Here is a 17,684-nt window from a genome sequence, read left to right as displayed (position 1 = left end):
ATGTTACCAGCCTGTAACATAATGACAGGCTGATAATGACATAACGATAATGACAATTTGTGTCTTCATTTTTTTATCCCTGATGATTCTGGTTCAAGATTTATCCATTTTATTGATCTTTTCAAAGAACCAACTTTTGGAATAAATGGTTTCCTTTATGGTTTTTCTGTTTCTACCTTATAGGTTTCTGCTTTGATCTTTATTATTTCCTTTCTTCTTACTTTGAGTTTAATCATTCTTTTTCTAGTTGCTTCCTCAATGGAAGCTGAGGTCACTGATTTGAGACCTTTTTTGTCTTTATAGGTATTTAGTTATATAAATTTCCCCCTGTGTGCTGTTTTAGCAGCTTCCCACAATTTCTGATACTTTGTGTTTTCAATTTCATTCATGTCAAAGTACTTTCTAATTTCTCTTTCATCTCTTCTTTGACCCATGGATTATTTAGAAGTGTTTTATTTCATTTCCAAATGTTTAGGAATTCTCCAGGTATCTTCTTTACTGATTGCTAAATTAATTCCACAGTGATCAGAGAATAAACTGTCAGTGACTTGAATCCTGTCTATTGAGACTTGCTTTATGGCCCCAAATATGATCTATCTTAGTAAGTGTTCTTCATGCACCTGAAAAGAATACATGTCAGATTTTGTTTGGGGGAATGTGCTACAGATGTCCATTTGATCAAGTTGATTGATGGTCATAGTCAAATCTTCTCCATTCTTACTGATTTTTCTGTCTATGTGCTCTACCAGTATTAGGAAAGCGGTATTAAAATCTCAGACAGTAATTGTGGACTTTTCTGTTTCTACTTGAAGCTATATCAGATTTTGCTTCAGTAATTTGAAGCTCTATTATGAGGTACATAAATGTTTAGGATTGTTATGTCCTCTGATGAATTGACCCCTTTACCACTATGAAATGACTTTTTTTATCCTTGGTAATATTCTTTGCTCTGAAATCTACTGTATCTGATATTAATAGAGTCTCTCCAGCTTTCTCTTGACTAGTGTTAACATGGTATATCTTTTTCCATCCTTTTACTTTTAACCTAATTTGTGTCTTTATGTTGAAGTGTGTTTCTTGTAAACAGCATACAGTTGAGTGTCTTGCTTTTTATATCCAACCTGTCAAAGTCTGCCTTTTAGTTGAGGTGCTTCTGTGATTATTAATATAATTATATTTAAGTCTATCATCTTGCTATTTGTTTTCTAGTTGTCCCATCTCTTTTCCCTCTATTTCTGCCTTTTTTTGAATTATTGGAGTATTTTTATGACGATATTTTATTTCCTTCTGAGCTAAAATTCTTTGTTGTGTTTCTTGAATTGTTACTTCAAGGTTTATAGTATACATCTTTAACTTATCACAGTCTACCTTCAAGTAATATACCGTTTTACATATATTATAAGAGCCTTACAATACTACACTTCCATTTGTCTTCTTCTGGCATTTACACTATTGTTGCCACACATTTTACTGAAACATATGTTATAAACTCCACAACACATTATATTGTTTTCATTTAAGGAGTCAATCTTTAAAAGAGATTTAAATAATTTTTCAAAACCTTATATATTTATCCATGCAGTTATTATTTCTGGTTCATCTCATTGTGTGTATAGGTCTATATTTCTATCTGATATCATTATCCTTCTGCCTAAAGAACTTCCTTTAACAATTTTTGTGGTACAGGTGTGGTACAGCATTTATATTTGAACACATCTTTCCTTTCATTTTTTGAAAGTTGTTTTTTCTGGGTATAGAATTCTAGGTTGACAGTTGTATTCTTTCAGTACTTTAAAGATACTGCTTCACTTGCATGAGTGACAGCAGACAAGGAATCTGTTATCATCTTTATCTTTGTTTCTGTGGATGGAATGTTTTTTCCCCTAAGGGCTTTAAAATTTTTCTTTTTATCACTAATTTTAAGCAGTTTGATAATGGTGTAAGGGTGCCATTTTCTTCATGTTTCTAGTGCTTGGAGTTCATTGATATTCTTGGGTTCATAGTCTTAGTCAAATTTAGAACATTTCCTAATATTTTAAAAAATATTTTTCTGTCACCCCCCCACCTCTTCTCCTTTTGGTACTCCAACTGTACATATAAAAACTCACCTGAAGTTGTTCCAGAGGTCACTGATACTCCTCATTTTTTTTAGATTCTTTTTGGAAAGTTTCTATTGCTATATCTTCAAGTTCTCTTTTTTTCTGCACTGTCTAATCTTCCATTAATCCCATCCAGTGTATTTTTCATTTTCATCTCGAGAAGTTTGACATGGGTGTTTTTTATATTTTCCAAACCTCTACTTAACTTTTTGAATATATGGAATACAGTTTTAATAACTTTTAATATCCTTGTTTTCAAATTCTAACATCTGTGTCATTCTGAGTTGGTTTCAATTGGTTGACTGTTCTCCTCATTATGGAGAATAATGCTAATGTTTTTCTGCTTCTGTACATGCCTGGTAATCTTTGACTAAATGCCAGGCATCTTGAATTTTACCTTGTTGGTAAAATTTACCTTGTTGGGTGCTGGATATTTTCATATTCCTATATTCTTGAGACTTGTGCTAGGATAGCTAAGTTATTTAGAAACAGTTTGACCCTTTCAGTCGTGCTTTTATGACTTGTTTGTCATATCCAGAGCAATGCAGTACCAAGGCAAGAGCTTCCTGAGTATTCTTTCCAATGCCTCCTGGATTATGAGCTTATAAAGCCTGGCTGCTGGGAAGAGTCACTGTTCCTGTTCCTGCGTGAGTACCAGACATTGTTCCCTTTAATCCTGTCTGACAATTCTCTTCTGGCCTCAGGCTGTTTCCTCACACATGTGAGGAAAACAGATCAGTGCAGCACTGTATCCTTGAGGAGAAAGTCCTGCAGATCTCTTGCAGTCTTCCCTTTGTGTAGTTCTCTCCTCTCTGGTACTCTGCCCTGCAGACTCTCTCCACCTTGATCTTGCTGGACTGTCAAGTCCATCTCCTTAACTCAAGGAGGCCAAAAGGTTCTGCCTGTATTCCCATTTCCCCAGCAGTTAGCTGGGGAAATTTTCACATTCAACTGATTTGTTTCTCATCTCTGAGGGATCACTGTCTTTTGTTGCCTGATGTCCAGTGTTTTGAAAAACACTGCTTCATATATGTTGTTTGGTTTTATTTTCTTTTGGTTGTTTCAGGTCAGAGGATTAGGGGAAATCTGGTCCCTGTTGCTCTGTCTTGGCCATTTTGCTCTTATTCTAGATGGGAGAGTAAATCCGAACCCTGTTGGTCCATCTTGGCTGGAAACAGACGTCTAATTTTTAATTGTTGTTTAATGTTATCTTGTATGGACATATTATAATTTATTTATCCATTCTCTTGCTGATAGACTTTTGGATTATTTCCAAGTTTAAGTAACTGTAAATAAACTTCTATGAACGTTTTTAATGTGTATTTTTTTGGTGAGGCATGCACTCATCACTCTTGGGTTAATATTAATACTTAGGAGTAGAATAGCCAGGTTGTTAAAAAAAAAGCCTATGTTTAGCTTTAAGATATGCTGCCAAACAGGATATGCTGCCAAAGGGGTTTACTGTTTAACCTCCCACCAGCAATGTATGAAAGTTCCTGTTGCTCCACATCTTCATCAGCACTTGGTACTGTCAGTGTTGTTCATTTTAGCCATTCTGGTGGTGTCTCATTTTAACTTGTATTTCCCTAGGGACTAATGATTTACTTAATTAATGATTTTGATTGAGCATCTTTTCATATGCTTACTGACCGTTAGAATACCCTCTTACATGAAGTGACTTTGCAAGTCTTTTGCCCATTTTAAAATTGAATTGCTTAACTTTTTCTTCATGATTAGTAGTTTCTTTATACAATCTGAGTATGAATCTTTTGTCAAACATATTATTGTGAATATCTTCACCCTGTCTATGGCTTATCTTTTCACTCTTTATGGTGTATTTTGATAAACAAAAGTCCTCAATTTCAATGAAGTCCGGTTCTTTCATGGTTAGTTCTTTTGGTGTGTTGTTTAAGAAATCCTTGCCTACCTCAAATCATCAGCATATTTTCATATATTTTCTTCTGGAAACATTAGTTGTCTCCCTTCTTGAATAGAGGAGCAATAATATGAGAAATTTTATGTTACCTAAAACTTCTTTTTGTCCTTCTATAGGCTTTCTGTTCAACATCCAGTTGTAGGACATTGTCAAGAGGCAATTTGAGGTCAATAGCTACACACAGTAATAGTAGGCTCTAAACCCATTACAAGGTCCCCTGCTATTCACAGTGTGGCTTGCGAATCAGTTAGCAAAACAAATATTTTACTTCACCCTTTCTTCATTCTGTAGCGTGTCTGGGTGTTTTCAGTTTGTTTGCTTGTTTTAGAGTTTCTATAAATAACAGATTGAAGAGCACTTCTCTTTGGCTGGTGGCCCTAGGAGTGAGTTTTTATTTCCTTCTTCATTGTTTTTCATTGTTTTCTAAATTCTCTGTAATAAACATGCATACTTTTAATTAAAAAGTAAACTTTAAAAACAAGTTAAGCAGCTGTGATTAAAGTATATGTATGTTTTTCCATTTGTAGGAATAAAATACGATGTTTCACAATTCTTTCCTAAATAGATTATGTTGACCATACACATTATGACTCATAAAGCAACTTGCTCAGTGAAGGTCTGTCAAGCAGACAGAACAGTTTCGTTAACTTAAAAGCTTTCTGCAATCTACATATTTTCCCGTACTAATAACATATGGTTTTTATTAAAGTCTTGGTCAAGATTATTTTGTTCTTGGTCTTACCTTATCAGCAAATGAAGCCACAGGGAGTTTTTTAAATGAAATCATTTGCCACGTGTCACTAAATAACTACCAAGAACAGAGGCTGAGCAATCCTTTCTGATGCCATCCATGTTGCAGAAGTGAGAGAAAGACTTCTGGATAGAAATATCTCAAACGGGCTACTTACACTCTGCACCCAAGTCCTCTTTTCCTGCACTATTATGGGACAGTTTTTACAGAGATGTATGCAGTCACCCAAGCAGCATTTAGAAATGCATAGTTTACTTGACAGAATTTACAAATTATGTCTTTTCCTCAGAATAACTTACACTGTAGAAATGCTTCCATATGCTAAAGTTGGACACGCTATAATAAATGAGAAAGGAAAAGAGATGTATTTTAGAGGGTAGTTTTCATACGCATACTAAACTACAGTATGCACAAATCAGTAATGCTGTCCCTTAAGAATTTACCATAAATGGTTTTCTAATTCTTGCTGCTGCTCTCTACTACAGATTGAGAGTGGACCTTGCCACAAAACAGTCAGCAGGAATTCAATTATGATTTGTCTAAGTAATGAAAACAATTGGATAGCAATCATAATTCTTAGGTTTTAATGAAAAAATATACTTTTTTTTTTTCTCAAATCCTTTGTGTTCCTTAAGGTCCCAGGAGGAGACAATTTCCAACTTCAAAACACATATACAGTAATTACAGTTAACCTCTCTCTACCCGACTTTAGAGCACTGCCTAGCAAATGGCGGGCCATGGGGCAAATCCAGTTTTTTGTAAATAAAGTTTCATTGGAACACAGCCATGTACATTTATTTACATGTTATCTATTGCTGCTTTTGTGCTACAAAAGCAGAGCTGACTAGTTGTGACAGAGACTTTGTAGCCCAGAAAGCCTAAAATAGTCACAACTGGTCATTTATGGAAAAACATTTCCAACCCCTGTTTTAATAAGTATCTCCTTATTTCTTATGTTGCAGAAATAAATGGATGCTACTACTGCCAGTGCTGCTTGTGCTCCAGGATTTTGGGGATATAGCCAGGCAGGATGACAGTCACAGCTCCACAGAGCTCCAATAAAATGTCAAGAAGAAATTCACCACCCAAGAAAGCACTGAGTCTTTTCTTCTCTGGGGTGAATGACAATGACAATGATCCTGGCAGCTAAAATGCATATAATTATATCGAAAAACTGTCCTAAAATGCATGTTTTCCAAGTAAAGGAATCTATACATTATTTTGAAAAAATAATTTATTTAATTTAACTTTCTACTGCAAAGTTTTTAATATTTTGACAAGGAGGAACCATACACCAAGATGTGAAACTTTTTGCTCAATTTTTAAATTCAATATTCTAAAGTCATTCATAAATCATTTTTTTTGATTTATGAACAAATATTTTCTTTAAGAAATATGGAGGCTTACCAAGCACATTATGGTACAGCTTGGTAAAGAGAATAAACATCATTAAAAAAAGAAAAAGAAAGAAATATGGAGGCAATACCTTTTTGTGAACCTTTTGTTCAGGCTACATTTATATCATTCAGGCTAACTTGAAAAATTAAGAGAAACAGCAAAGTAAATTGACCATTTATAAAACATTTTCAGGTATGACGGTCTATTTGAATAACAGCAAAAAAAAAAAAGAACACCGGTAGATTGATTCAACTATTAGGATTAACAACCCTGATTAACCCTGAACACTAATAAATAATACAACATAATAATGAAAATAGACAGTTGTCTTAGTCTGATCCAGCTGCTATAACAAAAATACTATAGACTGTGTTGTTTATGGAAAACTTAAATTTATTTTTCACAATTTTGGAGTCTGGGATGTCCAAGATTAAGGGGCCTGTGGATTTGGTGTCTGAGGAGAACCTGTTTCCTGGTTCACTGACAGCAATGTTCTCCCTGTGTCCTCACATAGCAGAGGAGGTTAGAGATCCCTCTGGGACCTTTTTTATAAGGGCATTTATCTCCTCCTGACCTAATCACCTCCCAAAGGCTCCACCTCCAAATATCATCACACTGGGGATTAAGTTTCAACAAATGAATTTGCGGGGACACATTTGGTCTATAGCATTCCATCCCTGGGCCCCCACAATTCACACTCTTCTTGCAAGCAAAATACATTCATTCCATTCCAGTAACCCTGAAAGTCTTAACTGGTTCCAGCATCATTATTAAACTCTAGGCCCAGAGTCTCATCTAAATGTCACCTAAATCAGATATAGGTGAGACTCAAGGTATGATTCTTCCTGAAGCAGATTGCTCTCCAGCTGTGAATATGTGACATCAAACATGTTATGTGCTTCCAAAATACAACGGTAAGACAGGCACAGGAGAGACATTCCCATTCCAAATGGGAGAACGAGGAAAGAAGAAAGTCCAAATCCCACCCGGGGAAATTCCATAAAGGCTTAAGAATAATCCTCTTTGGCTCCATGCTCTGCCTTCCAGGCCCACTGGGCCCATGGTCCTACCTGCACGGGTTGGGGCCCCAAAGTTCCAGGCTGCCTTGCCCCCACTGTGGTTCTCCAAGGTTGGGGTCCTGGGACCTGGGCTCAAGCCTTGTCCTTTGAAATCTGGGTGGAGGCAGTCATGCCCCCAAGGCTCTGCTGGGCACAGCCCAGACCCTTCCCCGGCCCACTGGAGCAGCTCCTGGCGCAGCTGAGGAGCTCGGAGTGAGTGTGGGGAGTGGAAACCGCCAAGCGAGGTGATGCGGAGATGAGCCAGATCTGGAAGGCACTGCAGCCCCCTTTGCATTCTTCCACTGTCCTGGACAATAAATAGCTCCTGGCGTCTGTCAAGATAACTGACTAACTGCCTTATCAAACGGTCTCTCAACCACACCCGTAGTATCCTTCCCTGGACAGGCTTTCTCAATCTTTTCAATACGGATCTGCTGAAGATTTTCCAAAATCTTTAAGTTCTGTGTTCTGCTTCCTTTCCAGTTAACAGTTCCATCTTTAAGTCATTTTTCTCTTCTCACTTTTTACTATGAGCAGTCAAGAGAAACCAGGTCACTCCTTCAACACTTTGCTTAGATTTCTTTGGCTAAATATCTAATTTCATCACTTGCAAGTTCTACCTGCCACAAAACACCAGAACAGGAACAAGCCAAGTTCTCTGCCACTTTATAACAAGCACAGCCTTTCCTCCAGTTTCCAATAACGTGTTCCTCATTTCCATCTGAGACCCCATCAGAATGGCCTTTAACCTCCATATTTCTACCAATATTTTATTCGGGATTACTTAGGTATTCTCTGGGAAGATTGAGCTCCCCTCTTTTCTTTCTCAGCTCTCACCCGAATCGCCTTTAAAAGTCCATTCATGGCAACATAGGCTTTTTCTAACATGCACTTCAAAATTCCTCCAGCCTCTACCCATTACCCAATTCCAATGCCACTTCCACGTTTTAGGTATTTGTTATAGCAGCACCGCCACTTCTCAGTGCCGATTTTTGTCTTAGTCCGTTTGAGCTGCTAAAACAGAATATCATAGACTGAGTGGCTTATAAAGAACAGAAATTGATTTCTCATAGTTCTGAAGTCTAGATGTCCGAGGTCAGAGTGCCAGCACAGTGCCAACCTCCGGGGTGCAGACTTCTCCTTGTATCCTCGCACAGTGGGGCAGCAAGCTCTCCCATAACGCTAACAAGGGCACTAATCCCATTCATGAGGACCCCACTCCGTCACCTAATCACCTCCCAAAGGTCCCACCTCCAAATACCATCATATAGGGGTTTAGGTTTCAACACACCAACCTGGGGGGCAGGGAGGACACAAACATTCAATCTATCAGAGTTGTCCTCTCTGACTCTTGAAATCATGAACGGGGATGATGCAGTACAGTAAAAGGGGTGTAAATTGCCAAGTGACTCCAATAAAATGATGCTTAGATCTTGGCCATGTTTTCCATTCATTCAGTCAGTCTTTCAGCAAGTATTTTATTGAGCACCTACAACAGGCCAGGCTGTATTCCAGGAGGTGGAAATTGGGGAGTGAACAAGACAGGTAAGATCCCACCTTCATGGAGCTGACACCCTATGGGGGACATGACACAATACAGGTTCACATCTGGCCCAGAAAGACAAAGTCAGAACATAACCCACAGACCTAAGATAAATCAGACTAATCAGACAAGAACATCAAGAACTTCTCCCAAGAAGGTGCATATCTAGGCAAACCTGTACACATACTCTCTTCTTGGCCCCCTTCTCTCCTGGACTTCACCTATGAAAAGCCCCTCTAGGAAAGGTTCCAACCAACACAGTCACAGTTAGATACAAATGACTGACCTATGGGTCCTCTCAGAAGTATCTGCATTTCATTACCTGTAGACATAAGGAGTTCCTAGGTAGGAGAAAGGGATTTTAGGGACCCTCCCGAAGTCATATCATGCATCTGTTTCTCAGGAAATATTAATCACACAAGTGCTCTGTTGCAGGACAGCATTGGGCTTGTTTAGGCAGCAGTGAATAATTCCTTTACTATGAAACACACAGAGCCTGAAGGGAAGCATGCCTGCTACTGTCCGTTTGTCCCTCCAGATGCTCTGTCCACCCTTCTCCACCCAGCCCTGTTGCCCAGGAGGCTGGCCTTTGGGCACTGCATTAAGGGAGTTTTCTGTCTTCTGTCCTTTGGTTGGATTCAGGTTTAGGGAGTCAGCAGCAGGAGATGGAGGGGAGGAGGTAAAAGAGGGCCGGGTCCTTATTTCCCTGCTCCCCTCCCCGCCCCCCGCCTGGCCGCTGGCTGCTGTGTCCTTCTAACCGAAGATCACGGATGGCTCCCTCCGAGGGGCGCTCTTACATGGCTACAGCCTCAGCTTTAGCTGCAGCTCTGTCTCTAACCATCCACACGCATCCCCCTGAGGTGCCCCTAGCGGGGGTAAAGGCTCCGTGCCGAAGCTCCTCCACCCCTAGGGGAGGTAGAGTCTGCTCACTCATCTCTCCTTAACTGCCCCACTCTAATGGACACGGGCTACAAAGCCAGCACTGCTTTCGGATCAGAGACTGACTCTGGGCACCAGCTTCATTTTGAAGATCAAGAACTTCGGAAGGATAGGAAGACTGGTGAACATCCTATGAATGGTGCTTCCTCTGAGAATCAGTGGTGACTCAACCTCCAAACAGAACAAAGCTCAAGGTGGTGATGACTGGTCCAACCCCAGGCCCTCGGGCAGAGAAGGAAAGCCTCTGAACGGCCGTGGCTTACCTTTCTGTGTTCAGTGGAGGGCTGTGGGCAGACGAGCTGGAATCCAAGAAGCAGGAGGGAACCCAGGACACTGAGAAAGAAAAACAGCAACAGGCAGGGCTTGTGAGTATATTCCAGGCAGCAGCATCCAGCAGAAGGCGCATCTCCGTCTCGTCACCGGAAGGGAGAGCACAGTGCAACCCAGGCCCTGGATGTGACCCAGTGAAGATGCAAAGGGCTCCGCAGGAGAGGAGACAGCTGCGGGCGGGGCTGTGGCATGAGGCAGACTTGGGATCAAACCCCACTTTACCGCTTACCGGCAAGGTTTCCAAGTCAGGACATTTAACCTCTTTGAGCCTCAGTCTCCTCCCTTGTAAGATGGGGATACCACAGAAGCTGGCTGGAGGTCTGGGGAGGCCTGTATCAGATAACACACCGTGCCCTGGTACAGAGTAAGTGCTCGTGCATGCTTGGTCCTCGTGGAGGTGGTAAGGTCAGGCCAGAAGGGGGGCAGCTTCTCCAAGGGAAGTTCCTCTCCCTCATTCCAGGCTTTCCTCGGAACCATTCCTCTGCCCGTCCTTGGGCTTTTAGTGTCAGATATGCTTCTCCATGGGTGGGATTAGCTGTGTTAAGCCCCACTGTCACCAGCCCTGATTAAGGCTTGTCATCAAATAAAGAGAAGGTGTAGAAATAGGAGCCAGCTGGCCCCGAGACAGCAGGGTATGCTGGGAGAGCGTGAAGCTTTGGATTCAAACACATCGAGGCCAGAATCCCAACTCCGCCATTCCCATCTGTCTCAACCACTGCGCCAGCCGGGAAGCCCTTGAATCCTTCTTTTAAGGGTTTAACCCTGAGGGCAGTTAGGTAACCCAGTGCTTCTCAACCTTTTTGAGGCCTCTAACATAACTGAGAGATGTGAAACATGCCCTTGTCCAAAGGAAAACTCACTGTGTAGAGGCGGGCATGAGGAATACCTGTGTGAATCTGGGGGGTAAGGCCTGTGGAGCTAGAAAATCTCCCACCATCTCTGAGAACCCTAAATTCCACCCTAACCCTCACTGTGCCTGAAAATGAGACCGGTCCTACAGAACACACAGAATGGATGTGGCCGGACTGGTTAAAGACCGTGTGGTGGGACAAGAAGCAGGGGGAAGGGATATGCACCAAGGTGTTCCATGTATCCTTTTTGTTGTTGTCTTAGAGTTGCACTGAAGTCCCAAAGCTAAGAACCAACGGGATGACATACACACACGTTCCAAAGAGAAGGGCTGCACCGTGTACTCAGGACCAGAAACGGAGATGCCTCCCTCTGCCCCCACCCATCCTGTCCCGCAGCCCCTCACCCTAAACCTTCAGGCTGAGCAAGGAGTGGGGTGTGGGCTGGTGAATGGGAGAAGTTTGCTAGGGATGCAGGAATGCTGAGCACAGCCCCTCCACTCCCCTTAGGGGAGGAAAAGTTGGAACTCTTCCCAGCCAAACAAGGAGGGCTACCATTCGAGAGCTTGATCTGGACCCCCTGGGTTTGGGGTATAAGGCGCGGTGCTTGGCTTTCCCCTGAAACGTATTTAAAGGCCAAAACCTGGCTGGAGTGTCTAGGAGGGCGGAGCGGTGCGAGAGGGCTGGGGTGGGAGCAGCCTACGTACCTGGAGCTTAAAGGGGCAAGGAAAGCTGGAGTTCTCCCATGGAAAGCAGGACTCAGGTCCTCTGGCAAGGACCTCATCAAAGCAGATCGCTCACCAAAAGACAGGTGATGTGTGGTGCGTACCCATGGGGCCCGGGAGCTGGGGGAGGCGGGATAAAGAGGCAGCCAGTTCTCGCACAGCCTGAACCAGGGCATGAGCAACAGGAGATCCCAGTGAGGGGGAGGTTCTCCAAAGGACCAACCAAAGGACCCTGAGAGGAGAATCCACAACATAACATCAGCCAAGCCAGGACAGCAACACCAGATGACAGCGGGCACTGATGCTATTGAGATCCTCTTTGCCCAGCTATCTGTCCCCTCCCCTGCTCTGTCCTGGAGGAACTAATGAGGACCAGAGGGAGCGGGGCACAGAGGGGAACTAAGAGTGTGAAGAAACAGCCAAGCCCTCTCTTCCCACTACAGGGGTCTGAGGCCAGACCAGGCCCAGGATGGGGGGAAGAAAGAAGCTTTAAATTGGATGAGAGACTGAAGATTTTATATCTGACTAGACTTTCTTTTAATGTAGCATATCTGTACATGAAATCCTTCCAAGTAAGGAATCTATTCAGAAAAATATAAAATTAGTGGTGAAAAGAATCAAAGAATGATTTAAAACTTGCTGAGGCTCTAGGCCAGTGCTGTCCAAGAGAACTTTCTACAACAATGGAAATGTTCTCTCTCTGTACTGTCCAAGGCACAGGCACACGGATCTGTGCTGCTCGGCACACAGGGGGCTAAGGGTGCACGCCTGGATGGTGAAGTTACTGATGCCTTAGATTCACCCAGAAAGTACTCAAGGAAAACAAAAGCTAAAGCTACTGAAGGAAAACTAAAACTTCTAGAAGGATGGGCATTCAACCATTAAAGCTACCCCCTCCCTCACATACACACATCTTTTGGGGCCTTTTGATACTTGAAAGAGAGACTGCTCATTAAGCCTGCAATGGACCAGAAAACTGCCTAAGCTGTCTTCCAGGCACGGGGCAGGGGTATCAAAAGGAGTGGGTGTGAACACAGTGATGGGAAAAGAACAGTTATTTTTCTAGTTGTATCCTTACTGGATACAACCTTGTGCTCCTTGGTTACATGACCTTGGGCAAAGCACCTCTGCACCTCAGTTTCTTCATCTGTAACATGGGAATAATAGAACCCGCCCCGCCTACCTCAAATGAGTTCATGCGCAAGAAAGCACCTTATGAAGCCGTGCCTACAAATCTGAATCATTTGTAACACATTCTGGCACTGTTTACTCATTTAAAAAGAAAACCAGATTGGTGTGGTTTTGTTAAGAAAACAAACAGCAGCTCCAGAAATGCGTTACACCTCAGCCCCTCAAAGTTCTTGGCACACACCTAAGCCACATATTTGTAATGCAATCAGGAGCCGTTTTGCATAACCACTCATCCCAGGCTGCACTTCCATAACAGTCGGGGGACTTGGAGTGGGAGAGAGAGTGAAAGATGGGAGAAGGGAAAATTCTAGGTTTCCTGTTGTCTTGGAGGGACTGCATTCTAGGGTTGCCTGGTCAACTCTACTCCCAGATATGGTTACAGCTCCTTCCCTCCCCACGTTCAGGTGTCTGCCCAAAGGTGTCTCTTCTCCATAAGGCTTCCCTGACCCTACATAAAACAGGACTTCCTCTCCCAGCCCAGCCTACTTCTCTTTCTCCACAGCACTTTCCATTTCACATAGGATGTCTTTATTCACTTAAATTTCTTCCTCTGCCCACTAGGATATAAGGTCCACGAGATCAGGGAGTCTGTTTTGTTACTACTTTATCTCCCAGCACCTCGGAAAGTATCTGCTACATAGGAAGAGCTTAATTCATTGATTTAATGAATGAGGCTTCATCCTCTTATGACCTGTGAAATTTCAAGATAAGTGGAAAGAGTGTGGATTAATGGATTTCAAAATGTCCAAAGTAACTTTGGGAGCTTTGCAAAGCTCTTTTAGGAGGGATTTATAAGAATCAGTGTGCGTTTGAGTCTCTACGTGACTTTCCAAAAATTCATCCTCATAGGATTTACACAAGGTCTGGCAGCAGGATGCTTGTTGGTGCTTTTGTTGCAAAAATGCTACGCAAGTTATGTTTAGATGTTCAGATGCTTCTTCTCTTCATCAAGCTGGGCCCCAGTGAGGCTAAAATGCATAGGGATACCCAATAAAATTCTTGCTGGAATAAAACCTTAGTTAGTAAATGGGCTCTGCTCTGAATGGAATAGAATAAATTCCCCTAGAGGGGAAATTATTCTTTGGGCTGCAATCACACCAGCCAGAGCAATATATAACCCCAGGGGCCAGATGAAACTCGGCCAAGGGCTGTAAGGTTCCCACCCCTACTCTGTAGACTCCGTTTTAGGACACCTCAGCCTGCTCGCACATACCTGTCTAATTGCTAGTCCATAGCTGTGCCCACAGCTCTTTAAAACACTGACAACCTGGCCCAAACCCTTGCTCCTCCTGACCCAATTCGAAATTAATGTTTGGGGAATGGGAGAGCATGTGCGTGTCTGTGTGTGCGCGACTCGTGTGTTATTCCACTTTGATAGTTTGCTTTGGCAAACTGCTCCCAGCTTGCAACGTTTTGACAGATTGAAGGCTACCAGGGCCTTTGGCAAACAAATCACACTCTCCCCTCCAAGCGGTGGCGGAAGCCACATTTCTAGCGAGACTTTCCGATTCACCTTGCAGGAGAAGCAGCCCAACATTTCACACCAATCAGAACAACAACAAAAGTTATGCCGTTTACCCAGCCCTGTTCTAGATTTGAAACGCTCTAACATTTCATTTCCTGTAGAAAATAATGCCCGCTGAAATTTGGTACAAGATTGACATCACAGAACTGGGACTCTGCCCTTGTGTATTCGCCTGGGCCAACCCCTTCCCACCCCCCTCCCCCAATCATCCTTGACTCCAGTGAGGGTGGATCATGTCACAGCCTCTGTGTACCTCGGATTATCTCAATGAATTCAATGCCACTTGAGCATATTAAGTCACAAAACAAGCAAAAGAGCAAAAAATAAAAAATAAAAAAACTTACTTTTTTCCTTTTCAGTTAATACAACCCAGGAGATATTTTGGGAGCAAGCTGATCATGAATAAAATTATACTGACCTTCACAAAAGAGAGCCAAAATCTTAGCATCGAAGTGAAATCTCCACCTGCAAACATTTTTGCTAAGCGTGCATTTTACCGTGTTCAGCTCAACCCTCTGCCTTCCTCTGACAGCAGTTAAAGAGTAAAGGCAGCAAGAGAAGGAGATGGGTTACAAATGACATTAGCCAGAAGACTACGTGGTTACCACTGATCTCAACGCTTACAAGTATTATTTCATTTAATTGTCAAAACCATCCTATCAGACACTTTGATTATACCCATTTTTCAGGTGAGGAATTTGAGGCACAGAAAGGCTAAGAGTCATTTATTGAAGGGCACACACACCTGATGAGTGGCAAAGCCTGATTTCAATGCCCAAAGTCAGATTCTTGGCCTGGACCCTTAACCACTGTGCTCTGGGGGCTCCTAGGACACAACACACCTTGAAACCAAGCATTTGCCATTTTATTACATCACTTTTCTTCCGCAGTCTGTATAAGGCTGTGGCGTCACACGTCTGTTTTACTTTCTGTCGTTGCTTGCAAAAAATAATCAGAAAATAAGTGGATACAGTAAAACTTCATGCATCCACTCTCACTAGACAAGAGTCTAAATTTTAAAATAATTGAAGCTTACCATGGAAATCCCAAACTTAAAAAAAAATACATTCTGTTTCTTTGCCCTGCTTTCTCATACAGAGTCTGCTGCGCTTAGGCAACCTTGTTTCGATGGCTCAGAGTCACCAGAGTGAGTATTAATCAATTTGTGTGGCATAAGGCGGCGGCCTTGGAGCACAGCAGCCTGAGGGCACCGTGGAAGCCTGAGGCTTTCTGAATCCAGTTGGCCCTTGGCCAGCTCTTCCCTACCCTCAGGCAGGCTTCGCTTACCTTCCTACAGATGAGCCTGCGCCTCTTAACTCGGCTTCCTTCAGGTCCGCCTTGGCCTCGGAAACCGTTAGACAACCAAGCTGCAGCCAAGCCAAGATCAAACCAGCTCAGGGAAAAGGCCTGCCTGGCTTTCGTGGAGTAAATGTTTCCATTTTAGAGCATGGACTTAGGGACACCTATTCTAATTGCATATTGGTTTTTATTGCTTATTTCCAGCCTCTCAATTCTCACAGCCATTTGCGTTTTCTGGACTGGGGTCTCTAGAAAAGTGAGGTGTTCTGTCAGAGCACAGCTTTTTTTTTTTTTTTTTTTTTTAATTTATTTATTTATTTTTGGCTGTGTTGGGTCTTCATTTCTGTGCGAGGGCTTTCTCTAGTTGCGGCGAGCGGGGGCCACTCCTCATCGCGGTGCGTGGGCCTTTCACTATCGCGGCCTCTCTTGTTGCGGAGCACAGGCTCCAGACGCACAGGCTCAGTAGTTGTGGTTCACGGGCCCAGTTGCTCTGCAGCATGTGGGATCTTCCCAGACCAGGGCTCGAACCCATGTCCCCTGCATTGGCAGGCAGATTCTCAACCACTGCACCATCAGGGAAGCCCCACAGCACAGCTTTTGAAGACACAAGACCCTTTGGTAAATTCCCCTGCTCCATGGTAGGCTTCTTGAGGAAACAGTTCTGATACATCTTTGCAGCAAGCAGAATGACCAGCGCCTTCTTGGTCCAAACTCAGGGCTAATCAGTAGCAAGTGAATAAAAGAATGCAAGGAGAGAATGAAGTGAGGGGAGAAAGGAAAATGAGAGAGAGGAAATGCCAGTCACCAAGAAATACAAAGTGCTGCTGTGACCGACACTTTCATCAGGAAAGTGTCTTCTAAGTACATCCCAGAATTCTCTGTTGGAAAAACAGAACTTGGGGAAGGAAAAAGACAATCCTAAAAGGTGGGTTTCTACAAGTTGGAGATATTGATTCTGATCCCGGGGTGAGAGGGGTGCCAATGTTAACCTGAGTCATATAAATTCACTCGAGTATACAAGGAACAGGTAGTTGGCAGCTCAATGATCACACCTTGACTCCACTGAACCCTTTTTGGTACAGAAGGTTCTAGCAAATCCCACAGTCAAGTTCTGAGTGATGAGGATGAGAGCCAGGTGTAGGACTGTGCCAGGCATAAAGAAAAATCAATACTGTCTGAAAGCCTGCCATCATTTTATAGGGGTGGGTTTGCCAGGGCAGTCCTCCAAAAATCTATTTTATTTCCTGCTAGCCTCTATGCCTACCATTCAGATGGCTCCTACCGGGCTTCCCACAAAAGATTCCAGCAGGTTCTTCCTTGGTACACTTGCACTCTTCTGCATCTACCAGACAAGTTGTGTTTATATGGAGTTTAACCATGGTCCCAAAATTGACGATGCCAGGGCTTTGTAATTACATAAAATATTCAAATAGTACACAGGTCCATGAAGCAGAATGCAAAAAGAAAGAGTAGTTGGTAGTTGTTTCTACACAAACGAAGCTGAATGCTTTGGAAAGACTCAATAAAGGCAAGTTGCCAAAAAAAACAAAAAAAAACTGGCAAATTAGGTGTGGATGAGACAACTGTAAATGATTAGGGGCAAAAATAATAAAAATCCAGAATCATTCTATACTCAGATTGCTTTGCAAATGTCTTTAGATTCCCATTCCACTTTAAAGAAACCCAGATGGAAACCTCAGATAATGCTTACGGGTGTGGTTTGTGCAAGAAAGACAATCAGGGGTTCACGCTCAAAGAAAAGTCCTTGGCCCCCATATTAAAAACTTGGTGAGTGAATGTACATGTGTTTTAAGTTAAAAACAAACTGTTAAAGGTGTGTGTCTATATCATTTGTATGATCTTCTGCTTTAACCTACTTTTATAGTTAACTGAAGATCCTAATCAGGAAAGAAGAATCTTCTCCATTTTTTCTCTCACACGAAGGATAATTATTAACTTATTCATTCAATATTCAACAAATATTTATTAAGCATCACCTGGATAGTGGTTTAGATGTGGCCTACACCAACTCAGCCCTGCCT

The 17,684-nt window shown here is 42.5% G+C and overlaps 1 protein-coding gene across 1 annotated transcript in view; it reads right to left on the bottom strand.

Moving 5' to 3' along the window:
- The window catches only part of THSD4 (thrombospondin type 1 domain containing 4), a 558,493-nt gene that overhangs the window by 531,377 nt on the left and 9,432 nt on the right, over nt 1–17,684 (bottom strand). The window contains exon 2 of the mRNA XM_029236987.1: nt 9,988–10,057. Coding sequence (XP_029092820.1) covers nt 9,988–10,057 — 70 coding nt within the window. The remainder of the gene's footprint in view (nt 1–9,987; nt 10,058–17,684) is intronic.

The sequence above is a fragment of the Monodon monoceros genome, unplaced genomic scaffold (genome assembly GCF_005190385.1).
Source record: "Monodon monoceros isolate NGI ecotype Baffin Bay Population unplaced genomic scaffold, NGI_Narwhal_1 Super_Scaffold_21, whole genome shotgun sequence".
In the NCBI taxonomy this organism is placed as follows: Eukaryota; Metazoa; Chordata; class Mammalia; order Artiodactyla; family Monodontidae; genus Monodon; species Monodon monoceros.
The sequence above is the reverse complement of the archived record's forward strand: the minus strand, read 5'-3'. Positions and strand labels throughout refer to the sequence as shown.